The 22,210-nt window shown below is 49.8% G+C and overlaps 1 protein-coding gene and 1 long non-coding RNA gene across 3 annotated transcripts in view; one reads left to right on the top strand and one right to left on the bottom strand.

Moving 5' to 3' along the window:
• The window catches only part of LOC105283703 (iroquois-class homeodomain protein IRX-3), a 31,297-nt gene extending 16,890 nt beyond the window's left edge, over positions 1-14,407 (bottom strand). Inside the window, exons 1-2 of the mRNA XM_020033110.2 lie at positions 12,351-14,407; positions 716-1,201 (exon numbers count right to left, since the gene is read on the bottom strand). Coding sequence (XP_019888669.2) covers positions 716-1,201; positions 12,351-12,389 — 525 coding nt within the window. The 5' untranslated portion in view covers positions 12,390-14,407. The remainder of the gene's footprint in view (positions 1-715; positions 1,202-12,350) is intronic.
• A 2,312-nt stretch (positions 14,408-16,719) lies between these two features.
• On the top strand, positions 16,720-20,553 carry LOC105283704. 2 transcript variants are annotated; one of them, XR_003407171.1, is made up of 2 exons: positions 16,720-17,090; positions 18,971-20,553. It is a non-coding gene; the product is annotated as an uncharacterized LOC105283704 (long non-coding RNA). The 2 variants fall into 2 exon arrangements; XR_894719.2 differs by lacking the exon at positions 18,971-20,553 and adding an exon at positions 17,271-18,818.
• Positions 20,554-22,210: the final 1,657 nt, after the last annotated feature.

The following is a 22,210-nucleotide window of genomic DNA, read 5'->3' as shown; positions in this document are numbered from 1 at the left end:
GCACTGCTGAACGCTTTAACGAGTGCATTATATAAGCGAAATTTATTTGCTGCAGTGTTATATATGAGAAAATAAGAAAAAAATTAATAATTCATAGAAAATTCTTGATTATATCTCTACTGTTTTATTATATTTCTTATCTATATTGAAATTATATCTCAATCATTTCTTCTAGCATCGTCGTGTATCGAAATGTTGCCACGTGTGAGTATTCACATGTTGCGGAAAATGAATTACATTTGTACGTAATATATGTAATGTTTTATCATGAAATGTGTTTGCTAACGGTAACTTGCATCAGCAAGTGTACTAACAAATGTATCTTAGCTCGAACAAACGCGGAATTCACAACTCCCGGTTGTTTTATTATTGACAATATCACGATGTACATTTTTTCCCAAATTATATTCATCGCGCTTCAATTTTCTCTCTCGCATTCTTTCCTGCGTAACGGAAAAAGTCTTGAAACCAAGTATGCCTATATTTTCCGATACAAAGTGCCGATATCGATTCGCAGATAATCATCGTACGCGTGATAAAAACCTAGAAATTCACTCTCGCGACTCCAACAAGTAAGATAGACACAAATCTGTTGAATAACAAGACCGTACGTTTAGATCCCACTTTGATTTCGTTTTGAACTTCCGCCGCGATTCCTCTTAGTCTTTATCTTATCGCGTTATTTTATCAGCTTAATACACATGCCGATACTCACCGTGGGCGTATAGAAGGGCGCCTGCTCTGCGCCCAAGCTGGGAAAGTACGCGGCCATGCCCTCGGATGCGGCGGCCGCGGCCGCGGCCGCGTAAGGCGCGCTGTACATGGAGAGCGCGGCCGTAGGTAGGGCACCTAGACGCTGATAACCGCCCAGTAGCTCGTACTGACAGGAGCAGACGGTCTGGCCGGTCAGAGGATCCGTGAAGATCGGTCGGCCGGTGTCGCAGCACCTGGCAACGGGTCCGCCGGCTGATGGCGGCGGATGACCTTGAGACGGGCTGACCGAGGTAGTGGGACTGCCGGGCGGTCTCACGATCGCGCTGGTCACTGCCATCCTCGCGTTCGACAGACTGGCTACGTCCAGAGGGTGATTCGTCGTCGTGCCGGCGGCTACGCTGACCAGAGATGGGCCCGCGCTCAGGATCACGCCAGCTACTGGCGACACCGAGGACGGCGCCAACGACGAACTCACTGTCACAGGGCACTGGAACAAACGGACCAGAAAGGACTACGATCAGTACTGGTGTTCGATCAGACGAGCGGTGTCGATTAATCCTGCCTAATACTCGTCTGAACTTTGTTTCGTGATCTGTAGACTCAGATCTAGTCTGTAGATAGATCGTAGAACTCGTCGGGAGCGGAAGTACTCGCGACGGAACTGGATGCGTCCCGTTAGGGATTAGACGTAATCGATCCTCTGTTTCGAAACGACGAACCGTCATAGTTTCGACAACGACGACGACGCGCGTTACGACACGCAGCTGGCGGATGGCGAGAGGCCGAAGAAGAACCCCGTTACGCATTACCGAAAAGGTGAAGGTAACTGTGAGGGCCGGTCCCCCCTTCCTTTTATCTTCACAGGCGCAAACCGAAAATCCACGGGCCCTGGGCACGCTGGCAGCGGGCCTCATTAATTCCATATCAAACACTACGGCTAAATAGATTAGCGGGTTGAGTGCCTTTCGCGCCCGGGAACCTAAACAAACCCCCGTGAAACACCCCAACCCCGAGAGAGAGATGGAAAGTGAGAGAGATTCGTCTCACCCCGCGATTGTCCCAACCATCCATCCATTGCCTCGTTTCGGTGGCCCCAAACATATTGTCGAAACCCTCGTACGCATTGTCAGGACGAAAAACCCATGCGCGATGCGCATTATGGCGTCGAGAGAGAAAGAAAGAGCGGGAGAGAGAGGGTGAATCGCGTTAATGCGTGTCCTCGATGCGTCGTCAATGTTTCGAGGGCCAACTGTCGCACGATCGTGAAACGCGTGTGCGTGGCACGGCAAATAACGTACATCTCCCTCCGCTCTTCCCGATCAAGGCGCACGATCGTGCGTCTCGATCGACGATAAAGCTAATGTAAAGTAGTCCCATTATAATTTCCGATTGGCATCAAAAAGAGAAAGAGAAAAAGAGAGAAAGAAAATTAGATACATCTTTCAAATTGTAACTTCTATTCTCGCGTTCGCGCGTGTATCGGTTCACGGAGCAAGAGTGTCGCCGACGACGAACGATACGGACGCAATTTCACAAGAGAGAAGGAGAGAGGCCCGCCGATCTGTGAAAAATACGCCCGGCACTCGCGTCGCGCTTAAAGGTAAGGGAACCGGTCCCTCGCCGGATGCATAACCATACATCGACCATTCTCTCCCAGAAATCGTAAGATTCCATGGAGTTCGAGGGAAAAGCCGGCAATGGCAAGAATGCGCTTCGGGGCTCCGGATCGGGCGAAGGGTTAAACGACGAAGCGTGTTGGCGAGTGTCCGCGATCACGGGCCATAATTCAGTCCTAGTCTTCGGCAGAAGAAGCCAGACCTGGCGGAGCTGAGTTACTCGATGCGATCGCATCGAAGTTGCTCGCCAGTCGCAACCGTGCAAGCATGCCCCGCCGGCAACTATATCGCCTCTGCGAGGTGTCGCGCGCAGTGGTGCCTAACAGCGTTCTCGCAAACGGCAGCTTATAAATCGTTCAGGCTGCAGCGAAATGGCACGTTAGGTAAAACCCGTCATCATGAACATTGCGTTTGCTTGTAACCTTATTTTTATCAGCTCTCGATTTTCATCACTGAACAGTTGTACGAATGCCAGTTGTTTTTCCAATACGAAGCGTTCGTGGATTTCTATCTCGTTGGAAGTGATAGATTTTTGACGATAAATTCTTATTGATAAACATGGAACGATTATGTACATGTACATAAATATGTACATCGCGGTGTATGCTACTCTGTGGAAACGTTTTAACATTCTTAGAAATATCACGCGTTTGCACGCCACTGGCTTCGTCGTTGCCGCTGTCTCCTTTAAAGTAACGTTCGAGGTAGCACGTTCGTGGCGCGCCGTGTACCGGCTGCTCACGCTGCTAGCAGCGCGAGACGACGAAAGCAATAATTATTCGTACACCGTATTCGTTCGTGCGTGCGTGCCGATATATCGGCGCATTAGCCCTCCGTATCCTCGTTTGTGCCACGAGCGCGCTAATTGCTGTCACCGCGATTTCTCCCGCGGATGCCTCTCGGCGAAGGGTCGCGAATTAGCAGTCGCATTACGAAACGATGCAGCTCGCCTCGACGAATCGCCGCCGATTCCCCGATCTTCTCGCGGAATTTGGAAGTGAAGTACACACCGGTCACACGACCTACCGTGTACGCCGATTAATCACTCTCGCGATTAAACGCAGACGTCAAGGTCCGAGGAGTTTCTCGCGAAGAAAGCCGTTGATCTCGTCGCTTTGCTCGCGTTAACCGCGCGCGAAACGTTCCTCTTTTTTTCTCTTTTTCCTCACGTACGATATACAAAGTTTCGCGTGCCGTTCAGAGCGAGGGTCTTATCACTCCCGGCACGCTAGCCATTCGCTAAAACTAGAATCGTATCGCTCGCGTATCGTTCGGATTTATACTTATGGATATTTCAGGAGGGAAGCAGATAATGCGCGTCAACGCGGAGAAATAATTGACTCGATTTCTGCGGATCGCGTTAATATTTCGGCACGCGAGCAGGAGGGGAAGAGGAGACTGTTCCCAATTATACGTTACTTACGCCCGACGAGCCCGACGCGAGGTTCGGCGTGAACATCCGTTACCTCGATACGCGAACTACGAGAACCGGTTGGCGATAAAGAGCCGACGAGGCGATCGTCTCGAGCTACCTGCGACCCGTGTTCGCCGCGAGAATTCGTCGTCGGCAAACGCAGCGCGATAAGCCGTGGAACCGAGTGGCGTACGATTTTAATGTCGTGTGACATCTTCGAGGAGTTTGCGGAGAGTTATCCCGGAGTCGACTCGCATTGACCGAACAATTCCCGTCGTTCGGTTACCTGAACCGCGACGAAGCGCTTCGCGAAAGACGGATATCGAATCGAGTCGAATGATCGATGGATTTCAACATGGACGGAGGGAAGGATCGAGGAAGGGCGGTGAAAAAGAAAATCGGATGTTTCCGGATTAAAGCGACTGCGAGCGGGTAGACTGTCGAGTGACTGGGGACCAGTTAGGACTCGGTATCGACATCGGTGGCACCTGGTACGCGATGTCTTATGATCCGATCTGTACGCGCGGTGTAACGATCGCGTCGACGTAGGAACAAATAATGGCGCGATCCCGATGTAGCTTGCAGCGGTAAAAAGTTCCATCGCGCAGGCTGCGACTCGTGCGACGAGCTCGCTCGCATTTTCCGGAAGATCGTTGGGAGATGGCTATCGATCAGGAATGTCAAACTCGACAATGTTTTTCCCGCAAGTCAATCGTTGACGTGACGAACGTCAGACAAACGTGGGAATGATGACATCGAGGTATCAATTCATATAGAACGAGCTTCGTTAACATAACAAATGTTCGATAATCATTCTTGCGTAGATTCGCACGCGAATCAAGAGTCACACAGGTGTCTAATGACGCATGCTTGTCTTTAGCTCCGCGCCATTTTCCAGTTTAATTAATTGACTAAACCGTGCCAATGCGAGCGATGCTCCATTACACGAGTGAATCTCGATCGACGCGTCTTTACAATCCGCGAGGGAAATTTATTCAAGCGTTACCGCGCGCGCGCATGAGGGAGAGAGAGAGAGAGAGAGAGAAGAGCTCGATAAACGTAAGAGCTCTGGATTGACGACGGTGAGGCTACGATGCCCCCGGGCGATACGGGGTGTCACATAGAGGAGCTTGTAAAAGAACGTGGATAGGAGGTACGTCGAATCGGAAACGAACGACGGACCTCCGCAGTGCGCGACTGCACTTCCAGGATTTATAGGCCATTCGGAAGAGAATCGGTTATCCTGTGGACACAGATGCGCCGGTGTTTGCGCACGGAGCATTTGTCACGCGTGTCCTGCGAGCGAAAAGGGACCGGCCGACCGGCCGATCCTCTTTATGCGTGCCGATGATGCCCTCTTTGCAACGAGGCCCAGCCAAGTCAATATTGACCCCAGGCCAGATTGATGGACCTTCCTCCGTGTGTGTTTAGGCCTCGCAGCACTCACTTATGTTTCCACCCCGCGTGACTCGCCCTATATGTGGTTCCCTTCTCTTTCTCCATCTTTCTTTTCTCTGTTTGCTAAATGTTACATTCGGAAAAACGTGAAAATCCCCGCTAATTCCCGCGCAGTCACACAGCACGAATACGATTACTCCCTGGGCTCGAGATCGAATCCGATCGATGGAATAAATCTTCTTACCGGTTGCGAATCTGCGGCTCGGTATGGCTTCCGCTGAAGACTGGTCGCGCACGGAAATTAATAAGTGAACGTCGCGATAAAAAGTGCCTGCGGAATTGAAAATAAAAAAACCGAGCGGCGCGTATATCCAAATGAGATTCGAGGCATATAAAATAAAATTAATCGAGAAGAATGTCAATCACGGAGACGGCACAGTGGATTCAGCATTATCCCGCGGAATGGACGTGAAGCGCTTGACGAGTCGCATAAACTTTCCACGCGCGAAAATATCCGGTCGAGTCAAATTTTAACAAGCCGCGATTTAAAAACGTAACTATTTCCGGGAATCCGTTATATTCCTGCAAACTCAATCTCGCTCGTGACAAGAAATCGATACGCCTCTCGTAATAGCATCGCACGTTCCCGTATAAATTATTATCTGTCTACGATTAATTGAACCGGATTTTTTATTCATTATTTGGCGGAAGACCGCGGCGGGGGGGGGGGTCCTGCTCTATTCGCCCACCGCAACTGCGATTGGGGAGCGATCGCGGGAAATCGGGGCGTGGAAGCGTGTTTCTCACGAGGTATCATCGATAATTTGATCATGCGATACGCAGCTAAATTAATTAATTCCCGGCCGCTCTAATCGTTTACGGTCACACTCCCGTGCCACCGGGGGCAAGCGAAATGCGTTATCGCCGGCGATTGATCGCCGTGGGGGGATAACCGGGAATCGCGGAATCGTATCGCGGGTTCCCGTAGGGGCCCTCACAGCGAACTGCCGCTCCCGCGTATTTCGACAAAAGCGACACGGCGAAACTGTGAAGTCGTTATCTGACACCCAAGTTTCGCCGTAAAGCGATTAACAACGACGACGACGGCGACTATGATGATGAGGATGATGAGGATGATGATGATGATGATGATGATGACGATGACGCCGGCGATGGCGGCGACGACGTGTTATCAGAGAAGAACTTGTGGCGATGACACAGTAGTAGTACAAATGCACGTATGTAGATGCGCGTTACTCGGTACAATGTTGTGACGAACCTGGCACCATCATCACCATGCATCGGCGCGGCGGCGATACTACTTTCGCCCTCGTCGGCGTAATCGCATTCTTGTCGACGGTGCTTACGGAAGAGCGTTACTGTATTACGGCGGCGTGGCTACTGTGTTACATACGCCGTTGACTTATCGTGTGGGAGAGTTATTACGCGTGTAACCGCGTAACGTCGGGGCTGAGTCTTATCCTGGCGATAAGGGATAAAGAGACATGCGGGGTGTTCGATTTACATCCAACGAGCGCAGACACTGCTACTGTAGCAGTATTTCGTATATATTCCGCGTCTATCGCGCCAATTATTGCCTGATTCAATGATCAAATCAATGTTGAACATTTTCGATTGACCGTTCATGCTTAACAATTAAAGCGGGTCAGAGTCGACCATAATTCAACGTGAATTTTCTGAATACCGCTTGCGTGATAGCCGTCGCGAGCTACCAAGTGAGCGCAAGCGAACGAACGTGATCATAGCTAAGAGGAAGAAAGAAAATAACAGAGAAAGAGAGAGAAAAAGAAGGAGACAGAGATCGAGGGAACGAGCGAGAAACCGAGGGCGGATCTGAGTCAGCTCGGAGACCGGCTCGAGTAGCGCTAAGTCAGCGAGTGAAACAGCGCTAACCGCTGGGCGCGAACTTACTACCGGCGATCGTATCTATATATACGTACATATAATATGTATATAAAACGCGTCGCGCGCGCGCGCGACACGTCGCCGCTCTGCTAACTTGCAATAATATGGCCATTCATAATTTTTATGTGGTCGCCGTCAATGGAGAGTTCCTCTTGTTCCCCCTTTTCGAATCTCCATCGTCAATCGTTTCGGTTTCGGAAAACCGTCCGTGATCAAATTTTCCTCCAAATTTTAGATTAGATGTTTCTTCCTTCCCTTGAATCTTTCATAGCCTCCGACTGATCATTATTTTTTTAAATTTGGAATAATATAATAATACTCGCGATATGGTCGGAATCATGCTACTCCGCTAAATCGTTTATTATAATATTTCATCGCGACTGTGCGCGTCTGCCGACGATATTTTTATTCGAAAAGAGAAAAGGATTTCCATGATAAGCAGTATCGCACGAGTATCGCCCGATATTCTATTTCTGTTTACGCGAGCATAGCTTCTCCAGAAAGCTCGACTCAAGTAGGAACGCGCCACATCCAAAATGGGCAAATACGTGTGACACGCCGCGATCATATCGCACTGTACAGTGTGCTCAGATGCGTGAGATACGATCTGGTTACGTAAGTCATTTACGTATCATCCTCGTCACACTGACTACGATAGTCATCGATTATTATCAATAGTAATCGATCAGATCGTTTATATCAGCGTACGAATTTCCCCGTATCGCGTCGATTCATATCGGCAATCCAACGTGCGTATACGCGCCGATAACGCCTCGCACTGTAATGGCTTATTTAAGACACGGATCTCTTGCGAAATGCATTAGCCAGCCCGCACCCGAGCAAAAACGTAATAGGTCATTATGCTTGCTCGCTGACTCCGCGCCATAACTTCGTCTAATCTGCACAGTGAAGTTATATGTAATGCATTTTACCTGTGCAATTTGAAAATGACTGCATCATTTTAACACAGAAAAATAAATCGGCTAATGATGCAAAAATATACTTTAAGTGTGCGTAGAATGCTCTTAGATGTGCAATAACCTGCTCATTGTTCTGAATACTCGAGTGTTCTACCAACCAAACTTTTGATTCGGCTGTTACGATCGTGATCTCTTCAAAAAAGAGCTTAAAACTCAAAACTGCTGACATCCGAATATGAATATGTTTTCAGAGATACCTACTCTTGAAACTAGTAAATCGAATGACGGTCTGGTAGATCGGGACATCCTGTATATTCGCGATGAAAAGCCAACCGGCGAGGTACCAGGCGCGAATCTTCGATTCGTCTTTGTCCGCAATTGCTTGATTCGGTTGCACCATTATCAAGCATCGCCGTACCTAATCTCGCGGTCGTTGTAATTAGCGTGACCGATCGCGCGTCAAAGCGAGGGAACTCGACACAACGTGCGGTGATATATGCCCCCATTATCGCTATTTTTCGCGCGTAACTTTGTAGCGAAAAGATTCGTTGAAGGAAGAAAAGAGAGAGAAAGAAAGAGGAAGGAGAAGAGAGGAAGCAATATTTGTTAAGTGTTCTGGGACTCTTCAAGCGCGGAATAACAGAAAATAGAACAATTCTAATAACTTGGAGTGTTACAAAACAGGTACATGCAATATGATATTGTAAGATGTTTATACATTAAGTAACTAATTAGCCCAGAGATAGATAGATAGATAGATAGAGACGATAAATTAGCGTAAGTTACTTGCGCACTTGACATGATGTTGTACCGCAATTTCAAGTTCGGTGGTTCATGACGTCTCGAGAAGAAATGTTGTTGGTACAACAACAGATCGTCGGCTTAATAATTGGTGACATCGGTCTATCCGATTCCTCTTCGATACGTCGGCGACGTCACTGCGACGATTCTCCCTCACAGTCACCAAAAATAACGCAACCGAGTCGGGGATGCGACGAGTGAGAACACGCGCGACGACGGCGAAAAGGGTAGCTGTCTCAATTAGATTGACCGACACGGATTAACGATGTGAATCCCATCGCGGTCTAAATTTAAGCACGACTGCGCGGTGTCATGCGATTTTTACGCTCGCAGAAAGGCAAGCACAGGCATATTTATGGCGCGACGATTTTTCAAGCTGGAATTAAGCGACGAGCGAAAACCGTAGAGTGCGACGTCGAGACAACGACGACAACGCGTCAATGTACGGTAGAGTTATTAATTTGGGTAATGGTCAATGTCAATACTGCTCCGACTATTTCACGTGGACGCTCCTCGGATCGATACGAAAAATCGGGAGATGCAACAAGAACACGGGACGGAGAATGATGAAAGCGGAATTAAACGTTCGATTGTTTAAACGAAACAACGTCGAATTCACTAAACGTCTGCAGACTGCACTCTGCGATAGTAATGATAAATTTACATGTCCAATTAGTCACCTCAAACGCAACGACTCGTTGCATCATCGATACGCGACGATTACCGGGATCAACATAGAAATCCACTCTAATTGGTGACAGTTTTAAGGAAAATTTAATGAATCGCGACAGCGCTCGAGTTATTACATCTGGATGAAAAGTTTTCTCCAGCGGTGTGCGTTTTTATTTAAAAGCCTTCCACGCACGGGGGAGCTTGTAAAAATAATCTGCGCGTTCTATCTCGGTTGATATATTTCGAGCGTTACGAAATAACGCGTGCGCAAAACACGCAGATATTAGATAAAAGGAAAAAGAAATTCGGAAACAAAACGCGGAGAGAAGTTATTGACCGACGCGTCACGCGTCAAAAGTATGTCAACGATAAAATATGTACACTGACTAACATAATTATTTTTTCTTTCTTTTTAACGCTGCTATAAGTAGAATAATAGTTACTGATAACAGGCAATTGAATTTTATCAGCGCTTTAACAGCGTGTGCTACGTGTAAAGTGGTTGTAACGTGCTGTCTCATTCGCGCTGACATTCCTCCTCACATCTCCTCATATATTCCTTTTACCCTGCACTCGCTTGCGTCAACAGCGTTTCGCCGCAGCTGGAGTCTCCCCTCCTTCTCACTACTTCTCTTTCTCTCTGCCTCTCTTGCTCTCTTTCTCTCTGTCTGGTCAAGATGCTTCAACAATTTTCACGAGCAAGCGGAGAAATGTCGTCGATAAACGACCATTCGCGGTTTAATTCGCGCTCCGAACGTTGACGCGCAAAAAAGCAAGCGGAACGGGATGGGGGGAGGCGTGCCGAGAGGTGCGCGCACCAATTACACCTTTGGAGATACGGTTGAAATGCAGCGGCATGCGATGCCGCTATTATGACAAAAACCTTCGTTGTTAGTAAGACAAGATAATTATTCCGGCGAGCTCGGGCTCTTCGATCATTTAGGCGTGGCAACACATGTTCTCAGTTGAGCGCGCTATGTGCCGCATACATGCTGAGGTATGTATATGCCTGCCACATACCTATATGTGCAGCGTGTCAGAACACGTGGTACGAAACCTCTCGCATGCTGCCAACGGCTATTCATTTTCGCAACCCTCCTTCGGGGGCGCGCGCGCGCGCGGGGGGCGAATTCTTCCCCGCAAATTATTCGATACGCCTCGTGGCGGAGGCCGGCCGCGAGTCGGCGGCTAAATGACGCGTCGCGATTTTAATGGCGAAAATCATTTATAACGAGCGCTGTAACCCTTTAGCGGGTTCGCGCTGTGAAATTAGCCGATCGTAATTCCCGCAAACGATGACATCGTCGCGGCCAGTGAAGTTGCTTTGTAATTGCGCCGAGAGTGTTTCGCCTCGCATGATCGTTACATAGTCAGTAGTAATAAGGAATACATTTGTCCGGTTACATGCACGCGTGTACATATATGCATACAATATTCGTGTCCGCGCGCACGTACATACATGAGGTGCTATACGGGGACTAAATATGCATGTTACCTAAGCGTTTGATCATTAAACACATTTTACTTTCAAACTACTCGATGGATCAGCGTTTTGACTTGAAATAGTGTCGTGAAAGAGACGCAATATGCACTGTCGTTGATGTGATGAATAGATAACGCTTAACAATGCTTTCAACAAGCAGATCAGGCACTCGGTCTGATATATCATATTTAGGTGATGAGAGAGATTGGTTCGCATCTTTTTTCTCGCGCATCGACATAAAGAACACGTAGAAAAGGAATAAAGCTTTTCTTATGTCAGCCAAATATATGCGCCATCGATGACAATGATTTACCAGATGATAGACGAGTGCATCGCTAGATGAGATATAAATTCGACCGTCTTGTCGACCGTAACGTACGTAGAGAAATAACAAAAAAGTTATGAAATATACTTATCGGGCCCGATATTTCTGGATTTCCACTTTTCAAATCACTCCTGCAAACCGAGGTGGATAATACAAACAGAAATTTAGTAGAAATGGAATGCTGACGATTACGTCTCTGTTCCTTGTTAACGATTATACATGGTGACTTTGCATTAGCTCTACCGATCGGGAAAAAATGGAGCACGTTGTTAACAAACAAGGACCGAACGTTTAAACGAGCACACTTGACCCGATTGAATCAATTAGCTTGTTTCGCGATTAAAGGATCAGCGTGACGCGTCATCAAAGGACACAAATCGCGATGAATAATTCCGTCATTTTTCGGCGTTACATTTTTTCCGGAACATAACAAATGCAAAGGCAATGGTACACATCGCGCACATGACGTTTCTCGTTTCTTGGCGCAGCGCTTATCGACGCAGCCACAAATCTATTTATACAGTATATCTCTCGGATAATTACCGATTTTTTGTTTAACACAGCGTGTCAAATGAGCGTTAAATAACGCGTAACATTTCACAATGCAATAAAAAATAAACTACTTAACTGGACTAACGCACCAATAAGTGACGCGGGTATCATTAATATTAGCGACGCAAGTCTTGCAATTGTTCTGATTTATTTATCCGCCGCGCCTCTAATCACCGACTCCTTGCATCAATTGTGACCTTATCGGATCGCTTGTGTCTTCTCTCTCCGTCTCTTTCTTCTTTTCTCTTTGCGACACTCGCATTCGGTAGCACTCGTGATCAGAACGAACATGCATCATCCATTTATGCTTATCTCTCGAATTTTCGCGCAAGAGACATTCGCGTTTCGTCAACGCTCAACATGAGCAAACGAGTTTTTATGCCAACTGCGACGGAAGACGTAATTTCAAGCTGACGGGATGGTTACCAGCGCGCCGCGATTCTTAATCGCACAAGCAAGTCCGAGAATTCACTAGGCTAGAACGTCGCGACGTCAGCGACGAGCTACGCGTGTTGGATCGTGCACTCACCTGTAGATTTGGCGATCCTCGGAAGGAGAACTGTGACATGATGTGTCGGCCGCTCAGGGCCGTGATGGTCGGGCGCCGCTACGCGATCATCGTTCCAGAGGTCCGCGACATCCGCCTTGCTCGCGCGACTTCCGGACGCGGATCTGTCACTTCGCGGATCCGTCACACTTTCGCCTCTCCGTTTCTTCCTTTTTTTCCCCCTTTACACCAGCGCGTTCGAAGCCGTGCGCTCACGCGGGGGGGAGGCGCGACAAGCCCGTCTGTCGCGAGACGCCGTCACCCCTCGGCGGAGCGCTACTCGCGCTGACGACACTCCCGCGTGCCCTGTCGTCGCGACTCGATGCCCGACTGCACTCGATCCGGTCGGGATCGCAGGCGGTCCGATGTTGCCGGCATATGCACTCGCACTATGTCACACGCGGCTACAAGTTGGTGGTCGGAAATTATGCTGGGAGTCCATCGCCCGTATTCCGGTATTCCGTGGGGGGGACTTATGTCTTTCTTGCGAAGAACCGAGGAGATCTGCAGAGATCGGCGTGAATGATCGTCAGCAGCTGACAGCCGTGTCACGGTCCGCACGTCTCGTCACACTCGCGTTAATTCGGAGCAAGTCTCTCGGCCAGAATGACAGAGAGGGAGGACGAGTTGCCGGTGCACTAAAGTGTCTTGCGATGATGAACGTCGCGGGAAGAAAAAAAAACAATCAGAGGACCATGGACGCGCGTAACGCGCGTCGGTACTTGCCGCGATATACGGTCGCGATGCGGTTAATCGCGACGGCTAGTCCACTCCGTTGATCCGATCGACGCGCCAGCTATGATCGGTCGCGACTATCCTCCGAATCGTCGTTTCTTTTCGACGGAATCCAGTCCTCCGCTCGGCGGATAGGAAGGCAGGCGGAGGTGCACGGTCCACGAGTGCGAGCGAGACGAGCGCGGTGGGTGGGAGCGAGAAGGGTGAACGAGATAGAGGGAGGAGGGAGCGAGAGCGAGCGAGCGCTAGAGGGACGGGACAGCAAGCTAAGCGGGGGAGATCGAGGGGGGAGGGGAGGGAGAGCAAAAGAGAGAGAGAGAGGATAAGTGGTAGGTTGAGCGAGGGTGTCGGAGGGACACCGCTGAAAAAGGAGAGAAATGACGGAGAGAGGACAGGAGAAAGAGAGAGAAGGAGGCGGACGAAGAGAGAATGGTGAGGACGTGAATCGCGCGCGTACACACATACACACGCGCGCACGTACACACACCCGGTCGTCTCTTTTTATCCTTCGGGGTCCTTCGACGCAGCCGGTCGCTCGTCGGCCTGCGCAATCACGCGTTTCGCGAACTCGCGAAAGAGAGAGGCACGTCTCGTTTCCTTCTTCCTCCTCCTCCTATGTCCTCCTCTCACCCAGCGTTGCTGAGAGTTCCGACCGCACCGCAGCCGATCGTGGCTCTCCGTGGCGCTACCGATCGCGCGCGCACCGCGAAAGCGCCAAGTACGAACTGACGGACGGCGCGCGTTCGCCGCCGCATGCACGCTCACTCGTATCCCAACACAACGGCGACAGAAACCAGACACGTTCCTGCTTCGTCTTATTGTTCCCCTCCTGTCTCCGTTTCTTTCTCTCTTTCAAACTTTCCTCCTGTGCCCCCTCTTTCTTTCTTTCTCTCCCCGTTTCACAGCTTCTCCGTAAAACCCTTCCTTTTCCAGGAAAGATGTCCAATGTAGGTCCAACTGAACTGAATGTCCAATCGTTATCCTGGTACACACTTTCACGCCGACCGTTACCGAAGAATGAGTTCGCTCCACATTTATCGTACGACGAGCACTGGCTCGCCCACCACTGAAATAGGTCGTTCCCGCGTCATCCGGTCTCACACGTATTCTCGGCCGCTCGTGGAAGAACGACGTGACCGCGGTTTGTAAGTTGCCGTCGTACCCACGTTCCGCGAGATGACGGTTGATCGCGGGTGTCGTAGGAGGAGGCGACGGGTACAGTGCCGGTGGCGCTGGCGGTGACGATAGTATCACGCTAGTGGTGGTGGCCCCGATGACGAGAGAAACGCTCGACTCGCCGCTGATGGTGGTGGAGGTAGCGGTGGTGGCAGTGGCAGAGTCGTCGCCGTGGTTCTTTTCCTTCCACGGAAAGGGGGACGATTTTTGCGAGATGGTTTGCCCTCGGCGAGACGGGTGGGAGGGTCCAGGTCGGTGCGCGGTGCGGTGTGGTGGGGGCACGGGCACCACCTCTGCCGCTGACGCCACTGATGCCACGTTCTCGCCGCCACCTCGTACCCGCCGCGCGCGCGAATTCGTATCACGGGTGGCACTCGTATTAGCACACCGAGCGTCGTGCGTGGCTCTCTTCTTCTCGTCTCGCACGGGTCGTCGGCATTCTCCCTCGTCGATCGGCCACGGAGCCGGCGGTTAGCGTCAGCAAACGCGACAATAAAATATGGTGAGTCGCCCGTGGGGCTCGGCTAACACGCTCGCTGCGTTTTCCCCCCTCCCCTCGCTCGATGAGTCGGGGTTCTCGCTCCTCCGTCCTTTTCTCTTTCGGTTTTTTGTCTCTCGCTCTTTCATACGACGGCCTGTTATCCCTATCTCGCTCTTTCCCACGCCTGCCTCGTTTTCTCGTGTGACGCCCCACCGTAGGCGCTTTCTTCCCTCTTCGTTCTCGGCTTTCGTTTCGTGGAGGGGATGGGTTGAATGAGACGGAGGGGGACGCGACCGGCCGAGATGCTGCCACGCTCGAGTGTGGTGGGGCGAGAAGAGTGAGCGGTTGGTAGCGTACGGAGGGGTGAAACGAAAGGTGGGACGAGGGGTGGGATGGGGGTGGGTCGGGAGGCACGGAGGCAGAAACTACACGACAATTTTAGTTCGATAGATCCCGAAGTTTAGCCTCGGCGGCGCTGCTTTACTCGCCGCTGACTTCTTCCCGGTAGTTTGTTCGTTGCCCTCTCTCCTGTAGTTGCACAGGCTGCTTCTCCACCTCTTCCTCCTCCTCGGACACGACCGCACACTCCGAGCCATGTCTCCCACCATCGGGCTCCATCGTCACGTCTTCTTTCTTTCTCTTTCTCGCTTCTCTACCTCCTACTCCTCCTCTCCTCCTCCTCTTTTCTCTCTTCTGCCCCTGGCTGTGTGCGAGGACAAGATCGTCGACTATTTCGTGCCCCTTCCCGTGCTCGGAGTTAGCTCTGATGCCGCGCTACTTGCCACTCCTCCTTATTTCACGCACTACGCGACACTTGACTACACCAACTTCCGTTTCTCCTCTTCCCTCTTTGTATCTCTCTTCACGTCCTATCTTGCTTCCCTTGCTTCCTCTTTGTCTAACCATTCGTCTTCCATCCATCCGTCTCGCTTTCGCCCATGTGTCGTTCGCAGTCTCATTCTCACCTACGACATCGTCCGTCTCCCTCGTTTACATCGCCAAATGTACGATCGTCGCTCCGACGAGCGTATTACACGCACGCGTTTACGCCGAGTACCATGGTCGTTCCAACAGTTTAACGTAACAACGTCGCACGAGCGTCCCGTTGCACCCTCCGAGCGTCAATCATCTCATCAGGTTGCGTCGAGATTCCGTGAGGTCTCGCATCACTGCTTCACAGATCATGGAACAACCTCATTGCAAACTGTTCTTTTTCAATGTCGCTTCGATTATTTAGTTGGACTCGGGTTATCCAATAGAAACAACGCGTGCAACGTGTCCCAATATGATAAGATGTCAGCGTGCGACAATCGTTGCGACAAGGATGACGACGCAAAAACATGTCGTGAAGATGTTTTGCACAGTTCTTTTGGATAAACTCGCTCGCTCGCGCGAACTTGTCGCCCTCCCAGTGCGACCTCGATGACAAAAGGGGCGGATGGGGGCGGTTGAAGGTGGCGGGTCGCGGGCGCGGAAGTATATAAAAGTATTCGCACTGGTGGGGAAGTCTTTCCTGAGAGGGGGAGGGGGCGAGGAAGCCGCGCGGGTTGAGAAAAAAGACGCACCGACGGTTTTCGCCGACTGACCGACGACACGCGTGCACACGTGCATGTACCTGTGTGCATACCTGGTGGTAACGAATATTTTTGCAGTAGTGACACGCGCACACAGAGACGCATCGAGTGCGGACCACGTGCGTCGTATTGGTATTGATGCCAGTGTGTAGGGGAGAGCGCGGCGCGAGAGAGAGCCGGATAAATCGTCCCCTTCCACACTTCTTTCGCGCCCCCTCCAGCGCGCCACGGTGGGTGCGGAGCTCGGCTTTTTTCCCCTCCGTGGGCGCGGACTAACCTCGCCCCGCCCCCGTTCTCTCCTTCGTGCTTGCCTTCCCCCTTCACCCTCTCTCCTCCGCGGGTAGTTGTTGTGGCACGGTCGAGAGTGACTACCACTGAAACTCGCGGCGCCGTCGTCTCTCTCTCGTCGTCACCCCGCGAGCGACGTGCACGGCACGCCGTACTACCACCGCTTCGCGCTCTCGCTCTCGACCGCAGAGCGATGCTGGTACCCGTCGTGGAAGCGAGACTGTTGAAGGAGAAGGACGGGTGAGACGGGCGGGAGGAGGGATACACACCGAGATGTGAAACATTAGTGTACCGTTTGTTAACACCGCGGTCTACACACAATCGCGCGCAAACTTGCCCTCCCCTCGCTCGCTTGTCGGCCCTCGTCCCCTCGTCGCCCAACGCTTTCTTTAAGAGGGCGTTGCTGCCGGTACGGTACACGGACGAGCACCTTCCTTTCTTCGTGAGTGCATCGCAGAGTGTCGGCACGTAGGTAGCATTTCTCTCTCTTTCTCTCTTTTTTTCTCGCTCCGTCGTGTCGTCCCTCCCCTCGCTCCCCTACTTGCGCTTCAATTTCACCTTACTCCACCGTCTTCTTACCCCTTCCTACTCCTTCCGTCTCTACGGCGCCGACTTTCCGCGAATGCGACGTTGAATTTGTCGACCCAGAGAGCCTCAACGTTGATCCGCTTTAAACTGTTGGCGATCTTCGGGAATTCAGCTGCCGGCCGATGTTGCGCATCGATATTAGACTTCTTGTGCAATGCGTGTGTCAACGAGGAACTATGATTTTGACTTTTGGACGAGATTTGTGGTGTTAAAGACGAAAGATCGTGATGGGTGAAGCGACGGTGGCCATCTCCTGTTGTCGCCATCAGAATACCGACGACGAGATAAACCGAGATAACAATGTAGACACCACGGGAACTCGTCAGCGATAACGAACAAACCAGAGTGACGTAGCGACTTCGGCGTGTGCATCGTGTTACGTCGCCATTGTTCTGTGATAGATTAGTTGTTGGATCATTTACGAATGGGATTCGCCATTTTCGACTTTGCACGCGATTTCTTCCGTCGCTTTGATGAGTTTTTATTGCGTGATGCGAAATAATCAACAGTTAATTTAATTTGCGAGTTGTTCATCAATCGAATTTTACGCCCATCTTTTTATTAAAGCCTGTGTAACGTGTACGTTTTAATTACTCAGAAGCTGTCATAATAGGGTTCGTAAACGAAATTTATGATCAATTCTTTAGGATTCATTATCAATCTGGGATGCGTCGTCACTGGAATAGATATCAATACTGTTTCAATTTTCCGAAATACTCTCCAACAGAGTCCGGAACACTTCTATCCAAACGTTAGAACTTAAGACGACAACATCAAACACTCGTGAGTACACAACTTGCGCGGCAGCGATATAGATGTTACCTGGTACCTTTAACAATTTGGCAGAGCGGATGCATGGAATGTTAGACGTGCGATGTAGATCAGCGATGCGTATCGCTAATGCACACGAAAATGTGCAAAGCTACGATGTGTCGTACGAGATGACGCGATACACGCGTGTAAAATAGACGTGTCCCCTTGTACGAGAATTGATCCAGGCAGGATCTCTACGAAAACTGTCAGTCTTGGCAATAACCCGCAATTATAGATTGCGCGCGATAAGCAGAGTGCACGTAATACCAAAGAAGGAGAGAGAGAGAGAGAAAGAGAACAGGAAGGACTCATACGTTCGATATAGCGCAGGCAAACTTGTGGCTCATCGCATGCACGGCGCCAACGCGCAATTATTCGCACGGAACATCACGTATATGTTAATGCTTAGTCGACATCGAAAACGATTCCCTTCTACGCGCACGGATGCCTTGTGTAATTTCATGACACACACGCGATAAATTCGTACCGCGTGATTCTCCACATCTAGCGCCTAATCCTCTGATTTTGGGACATGTGATACGTTGATGAAGGGTTGCGAGACTTGAGCAAGAAGCGACTGAATTAGCAGCTATTCAGTCTACAATTGAATTGTACCAATGCAGTGTACATGAACATACAACCAATCATATGAAATATTTGAATGTAAGGACTCCCCTTTCACTACCTCGTATCCTTTGCTGTCCTTCGTCACGTGATATGCACACCTATCGCAATCAATGCTTGTATCCGTGTTTTTAGATATTGAAAATTAAATGTCTTCAACTCTACATGCAGCATGTGGTGTCCCACTTTGCTCAAAAATCCTTAAAGAATGATTTCCACGCGTATATACGAGCAAATGATTGAGAGATACGATCAAGTCCGATCGCGATTCTGATGGGACCATTTGAGATTTTCTTATACAGACGTCATCCCACACTGTTCAGGATCAGACAGGGCGACAATCCGAAGTGCTCGGCGACCAGTCACGGGCAAGGTCGTGGAAGCTGTTGGGCAGGTGGCAGCACGACTCGACAAAGGACGGTTATAGACCCTCCTCGTTGGCACCGTGGCGGAGCAAGAAAAGTGGGGGTTAGTGTTACCAGGAGATCCAGTGGAAAGGGAAGGTGCCCCTTCCGCCGTGGCCATTCGGCAGCCACCCCTCCGTCCCTCGTTGATGGCGAGGAGGGCCGGAGGGGACACATCCTCCAACGGTGTGTGCAGCAACCACGGTTGTCACCGTGTTGAATTACCCGCACTTCGACACGGAGTCCTACGAGCGAGACGATTCTAATGCCCGTGCCCGGTGCAACGAGGAAAGAATCACAGACGGGTTCGCTCCGTTCTCGGCAGAGTGCGCGAGCGTTATATTTTGCGCAAATTCTTTCGTTTAAAATAAAAAAGAAAAAGAACATGCTTTTTCGCAGCAGTTGTAGGAATCATGCCTTAAGATGTTTGTCGTCCCTCCTGAAGCACGCTTGATTGCACACAAGCTCGTTATCTGGATTTTATCATGCCGTTAACAAGTCGCGAAATAGTTGCATCGCGAAATTAGTAAACACGTAGTACAACGTCTAATCGATCATCCGTGTTGGCTTAGCGGCGAACGGGTGCGAACAGAGTGTTAACGTTCTGCTACCGGGAAAATTGCCTCGATCGGCATCCCATGTTCGCTTTTGCAAGTTTATTTATATAAATAACCGCACGATTCCCCGGAGCGCTCTCCTTTCCTCACCAAGACTCCTCTTGACTTGAGCAAAGATTAATGTTGCTTTTCATGACGCGAGACTGTTTCGTTGTAATGAAACGGTGGTTAACACAAGGTTTTCCCAGCCCGACAATGACTCTCCGGATAAACTTTTATTAAGACCGCTCGTCTAGTGTAATAGCACGCCGAGCAGACCCACCATGCGCTCCCACCTCATAAATCAAGAGCGGTGTTGATGGTGTCGAGACACGGGAGAAGCTGTGGAAGCACGGTGAGGAGTACTACTTACAGAGTAAAGTGGATAGGAGAGGGCCAGTATAAACTTAAGTGATTAATCTCGCGGAATTGATAACGCCCGGCATCCCCTCGCTCGCTCTCTCTCCCTCACTCTCTCCTTTCTCTCTCTCTTTATCTCTCTTTCCCGCGCTCTCGTCGCGCCCTCATAAATTACATTATAAGCAGGCGCGGTATAATTAATACGCTACTCGCGCGTAAGCCTGTCTCCGTTGCGACGTAAGGGTGAATCGCGATACTTCCGAGTGCTCGTAAGAGATATGTATACAAACTTGCACCACCAACAATACCCGCGTTAAGATTCGGTTCTTTGTGCCCTAATCAGTCACTCTCACTTTGGTTGGACCCCTCGAGCCGTGTCTAAGAACCGACCCAACATCACGTCACTATACGCAGCAATGCGCGAGCAACAATATGATGTCATACTACTCATGATGTGTTATATGTGTAACTCATTGCAGGAAACTATTGTATGATAATATTTTATTTGCTCGTGCGCGCGAGAAAAATATAACGGCGGCATTATCGTTGATATTTATTTCACTGAGTGCCTCTTATGCATGTGTGCACACACATGTGTGTATAACCGATAAGATCGATCTGCCCAGGACGAATGACAGGCTTTATAATCGCTCCGAATATCAGCGATGATCGGCCGTTATCACCGGCGGACGGAGTGCTCGTCCATGTTTCGAAGCAGATCAAACAACGAGTAGACAGATACGCGATATCTTCAAAGGATTTCGGCCGACGTTCTGTCGACGTATCCGCGATAATCGTGAAATCTGGCACGGGCAAACATGTCGGAGAAACGTCCCAGTATCAGCAACCGCTAATTACATCGTCTAAATGTAACGGGTCGAATAAGAAGATCGAGGAGGTCTGAAAGGCCAAGATCCTGATTCCGAAATTCAATTTCGAGAGATATGTACTGATAAGTGTTAACCGATAAATATTAATAAAAATTTAGCGAGTATCATCTACTTAAGTTAAGTTCTACCAGCATACATGTCACACATACATGTAAAATGCTCCTTGACTTGTAGATATAATTAATCATCTATCGCGCTTAAAGATTTGCGTTGCGTTCATAAATATCCTATACCGTTCGTGTCGCGATTCGAGGAGGTCGGTGGGGTGGAGAGATAGCGACCGAGAGAAGTCTTCGACATTAATGGTCGATGCCCCGAGATATCTATAGCCGGCGCCATCATGGCCGATCTTCGAGAAGGGTTCTGGATGCACCTTGTCGTGCGGCAACATGAAAGATTTGCCGCGGTAGAATGTCCTGGTTAGATCTATCCGTGTGCCCGGATTCAGCCGTGTACATCGCCGTCTTCCACGCGTATACATGTATCCGTGAAAGGCCCATAAAAAGCGCCGTAGTTAGACCCGCGTGATGAATATGTGACGCGCGCTCGTAACCGTGTGAGGACCCTAAAGAGAACTACGTTTAGATGAGAGCGGCGGCGGTTCTCCCACAAAAAAGGAAGGCAGCAAGAACGCTGCCGTCATTCATTAATTAAATGAAGCGCGAGATTTCCAACCCTCTCTCGGCGATCCCCTCGTAACCCACCTTGTCTTTGTGCGAGCCGGCCAATCCCGCGGACGATCTGAAGAAGCCCGCCCGGAACGATCGTCCGTTAGAAAGTCGATCAACCGATTCGTAAAGCTGTCAAGGTGCCGACAAGGTCTCGTCTTCCAATCGAGAAAACGAATGGAGGGACGAGTGAATAATTGACGCGGAACGAGAAACGATTTCGCGCCGAAACTCGAGTTAATCCTCTGGAAACAGTTATCCGATACACAAATTAAAATTTTACACTGTTTTCCGCTACGTTTCTGTAAACGCAATTTTTCTAGATAACTCTCTTTTGGGGAACGAGTATGTTGTAATTTGTAAATTCTGTTACGAAGACGCACGCGGGACACGCACGCGGGAATCGAAATAACGATTCATCATTTGCCACGGACAGGTACGATTTTCTTTCAAATTTGTTTGATCCACTCAGCTGATGGATTGTGATTGAAAGACCGATCAACGAGTTTACATACGAGTACGTCAATCAATCCTGATTGTTTCACGTATCATCGAACAGGCGAAATCGCGGGTTAATAATCGTTGTCCCGCTTCTGTAATCATATAATCTCGCGTAATAAGGCAATTCGCCCATCATGAAAATTT

This window comes from Ooceraea biroi, chromosome 10 (genome assembly GCF_003672135.1).
Source record: "Ooceraea biroi isolate clonal line C1 chromosome 10, Obir_v5.4, whole genome shotgun sequence".
NCBI lineage: Eukaryota > Metazoa > Arthropoda > Insecta > Hymenoptera > Formicidae > Ooceraea > Ooceraea biroi.
Note: the sequence above shows the minus strand (reverse complement) of the source record. Positions and strands in the feature narration are given on the sequence as shown.